General features: G+C 37.7%; 1 protein-coding gene across 2 annotated transcripts in view; it reads left to right on the forward strand.

Annotated features, from left to right (window-relative positions):
• LOC107686887 (gelsolin-like) overlaps positions 1-3614 on the forward strand; it is a 22188-nt gene that overhangs the window by 8242 nt on the left and 10332 nt on the right. For both annotated transcript variants that reach the window (XM_016484031.1, XM_016484032.1), the window contains exons 2-3: positions 1350-1547; positions 1697-1851. In XM_016484031.1, coding sequence (XP_016339517.1) covers positions 1355-1547; positions 1697-1851 — 348 coding nt within the window. In that variant the 5' untranslated portion in view covers positions 1350-1354. The remainder of the gene's footprint in view (positions 1-1349; positions 1548-1696; positions 1852-3614) is intronic.

Raw genomic sequence — 3614 nt, forward strand, 5'->3', positions numbered from 1 at the left:
AGTTCTGGAGAGAGTACGCCGGGATGGGGTCCGTCTGTTGCTAGTAGCCCCGTTCTGGCCGGCCCGAGTATGGTTCTTGGACCTGGTGTCCCTCCTCGACGGCTCTCCGATGGAGATTCCGATCAGGAGGGACCTCCTCTCTCAGGCAGGGATCACCTTTCTTCACCCCCGCCCGGAGTTATGGAAGTTGTAAACATGGCCCCTGAGGGGGCACAGCTCCTAGCATCTGGTCTCTCAAGACGTTTTCAGTAGCCATTACTTTAGTCTTCTGTGTCAAATGATCCTTCAGAAATTATTCTAATATGCTGATTTGGTACACAAGAAACATTTCTTATTATTTTCAGTGTTAAAAAAAGCTGTACTGCTTATTCTTAGGGATATTTGCACCATGAACCATGTTTTTTTTTTTTTCAGCAAACTTTGGTGAATTTTTCTTTTGTAATGTTATAAATGTCTTTACTGTCACTTTTGATCAAAAGTATTAATTAAAAGTATTAAAAGTAATATTTTTCAAAAAGAAAAAAGTTGTTTTTAAGTGTTTGTTTTTTTTTGCAAAGAATGAATAACAGTTTTGTTAATGCATTATAAGGCAGATCATTAAAATGGACCAGGAACATGAAACACCATATTTGGAATGGCATGTCCTCCTCATCCCTCCTTTTTTTGTAGTCATTGGCTCCAATGCCAAACAGTGTTTGCCCCCCTGTGGTTTGGTGTTTCATAATGTTAAGAAATCCTAAACCACAACTTCTGAGTTAATTGTGATGGATGTTTGGTAAATATTGATCCTTGGTAAACAATGCACCCTTCTTGGATGGATACTTTTTTTTTCTCTGAGGAATGTCTTGTGGTCAGTAAAAATAATTACACAGCTACCGTCTCATTTCTGAATGACTCATGTCTAAAACATCCCAAACTTCACCATATCCCCACCCCAAAAGTGGGCGGTTAGCTCAGCTGACATGGTCACCCTCTCAGAGGCCCTTGTCACATTAAGTGCTGGCGAGCAACTGTATGCGAGGGCTGGTGTTCTGAATTATACGGTCAGGCTGAGTGTCCATGGTTGGCACTGTCACTCCAACAGCATTAGTCACAATGCTTCCTTTTTCCTGCATCCAGCCCAATTGTCCATCACCACAGAAGGAAACTCCCAGCCACTGGATTTTTTATAGTCCAGTTCACTGGGTTTATTTTGCTGTGTGCCTGCAATGTGGATTTAAGATCTTTAGTGTGCAAACTCAGGAAATTCAGTAAACAGTTTTATAAATCTCTCACAAATGTTGGTAAAATGCTTTTCACCATTTGCATCAGTTTGAATAAACAATGTGTTTGTGTATTTTTTTCTCTAGACAGCATGGTGTACCACCCTGAGTTTGAGCGAGCAGGCAAGGAACCTGGGCTCCAAGTGTGGAGAATTGAGAAGTTTGATTTGGTGGCAGTTCCTGAGAACCTCTATGGAGGGTTTTATACCGGTGATGCTTACGTGGTCCTCAATACTATCAAGCAACGCTCTGGCAACCTACAGTATGACCTCCACTTCTGGCTAGGTAAGAGGACAATGCTGTGTTAAAGAGATTCTGACATTTATTTTAGTACTGAAGTAAATGTTTTGCCTAATTTTCAAGACCAGCTAGATGGTTCAGTTATCAGATGCATCAGCTATATTTCTTATAGGTGCTCTTCCCTCAACTGACAGGTGACTACTGCACGCAAGATGAAAGTGGGGCGGCTGCCATTTTCACAGTGCAGATGGATGACTATTTGGGTGGAAAGCCCATCCAGTACCGTGAAGTTCAAGGCCATGAGTCCAAAGAATGTCTGGGATATTTTAAGAAAGGGCTACAGTACATGGTGAGTGGCCCAATTGTCTACAGGACAAAAGGAATGTGACAAAAAAGTGACTAATCCAAATAAGGATGTCCAAGATGAAACAAATTTTTCATTGACTGCATGAATTACGTTTATAATGTTATATAAACTTCTTGATTAGGGATGTAACGGTATGAAAATTTCTTATCACGGTTATAGTGACCAACATTGTCACGGTTATCAGTATTATCACAGTATTGTTAACATGTGCTGGAAATGTTAAAAAAGTACAGACACATAAATCACTTCACCAAGTTTTATATTTAAAAATCAACAAACAACAAATAAAATGACTTTTTGTTTGCATAATCACTACAACAATAACATTACCAATGATGTTCGGATTTTAAATGACAACTTTGATAAAGCTTTGAAAAAGTTTAATAAAAAGGTAAACCTCACATTTCAGATAAAGAACAGATATAAGTCAAAATGATAACTAATTAATAAATTATTATATGTATTTTATCTGCTCCATAAATAATTCTAGATACTTACCTGAATTGTTTAAATGTGTAGAATCCACATAAGCTTGTTTTTCTTCAGCCGGTCAAAATTTACAGCAGAGCATGCAAATTTGCTCCGTTTTTGGCCAGACAGAAACTGCACACAGGCTGAATGTAAATATAAGTCCCTGTAAATCCACTCACTGACAGCAGGTGGCGCTTATGGAAAAGCTGAATTAGAGCTGTTTCCCGTAACCTCCGTGGACAAAGCAGTATTGCGATTAAGAACACTTCCTTTAGTTAGGTATTACATAGAGTGAAGATGAAAACAAAATGCCATCGAATCGTTTCTGAAGACCGTCAGAACCTTCAGAGGTACATTCATATAATTAATTCATTCATATATTATTTTTTTTAAATTCATGTGCCCTCGTAATCTTTTATCAAAAACGTTAACCTCCCCTCCCCCTCAAAACGACTCGTCTTCTCTTCCGGTCACGAGCTATGGTGCAAGGGCGGAGCTAGTGACGTGAGGGGTAAACGCTAGGATAAACAACAATGGGGAAAGCTGAAGCTGATGCTTTACTTTATAGTACTGACACCAGTCATGAGGGAGTATGTTACCACTAAACATTGAAAAGATTAGGGCTGTGCAATATATCGAAATTATCGAAATATCGCAAATGTACATATCGCATATGCATATCGCTACAGCTTGCAATATTTGGGGCCATGAACAAAAGACAAAGAGAAAATCACTCACTGCTCTTACCTAAATAACTGTTGTAGCTTAAATAAGAATCGGTGCATCTTGAATTCATAGAGTAAATACTAAGCAGTGTTGTATTTTTCCTTTTTATTATTCAGTTCCTAAACTCATGTTAAAATGATTACACTAATGTTTGAAATTTTGACATTTTTCAAAGTTGAAATTTTTATGTAATGCTCGAGTAAAACACTCCCGTTCACGTTCAGAAGTTGTTGTAGGGGTGCTTTCTTATTAGAATCAGAATCAGAATGACTTTGCTTTAGTATTTATTTATCGCGAGTTGTTCAAATCGCGGTAATCTAATACGGTTTTAATGATAATAATGATAATTAACGGTAATACTATCCGTGGGGAATTTTATCATGATTTATCATCAAACCAGTAATCGTTACATCCCTAATTATATTATATTATACATTAATGGCTAAAGGTTTGGAATAATAAAGATTACAGTTGTGCTGCCTGTTATTTGTTGGAAAACCTGATGCACACTCATAGTTAGATTTTTTAAATAATAATTTTATTTATCA

This window comes from Sinocyclocheilus anshuiensis, unplaced genomic scaffold, assembly GCF_001515605.1.
Source record: "Sinocyclocheilus anshuiensis isolate Anshui unplaced genomic scaffold, SAMN03320099.WGS_v1.1 scaffold1339, whole genome shotgun sequence".
NCBI classification, from domain to species: Eukaryota; Metazoa; Chordata; class Actinopteri; order Cypriniformes; family Cyprinidae; genus Sinocyclocheilus; species Sinocyclocheilus anshuiensis.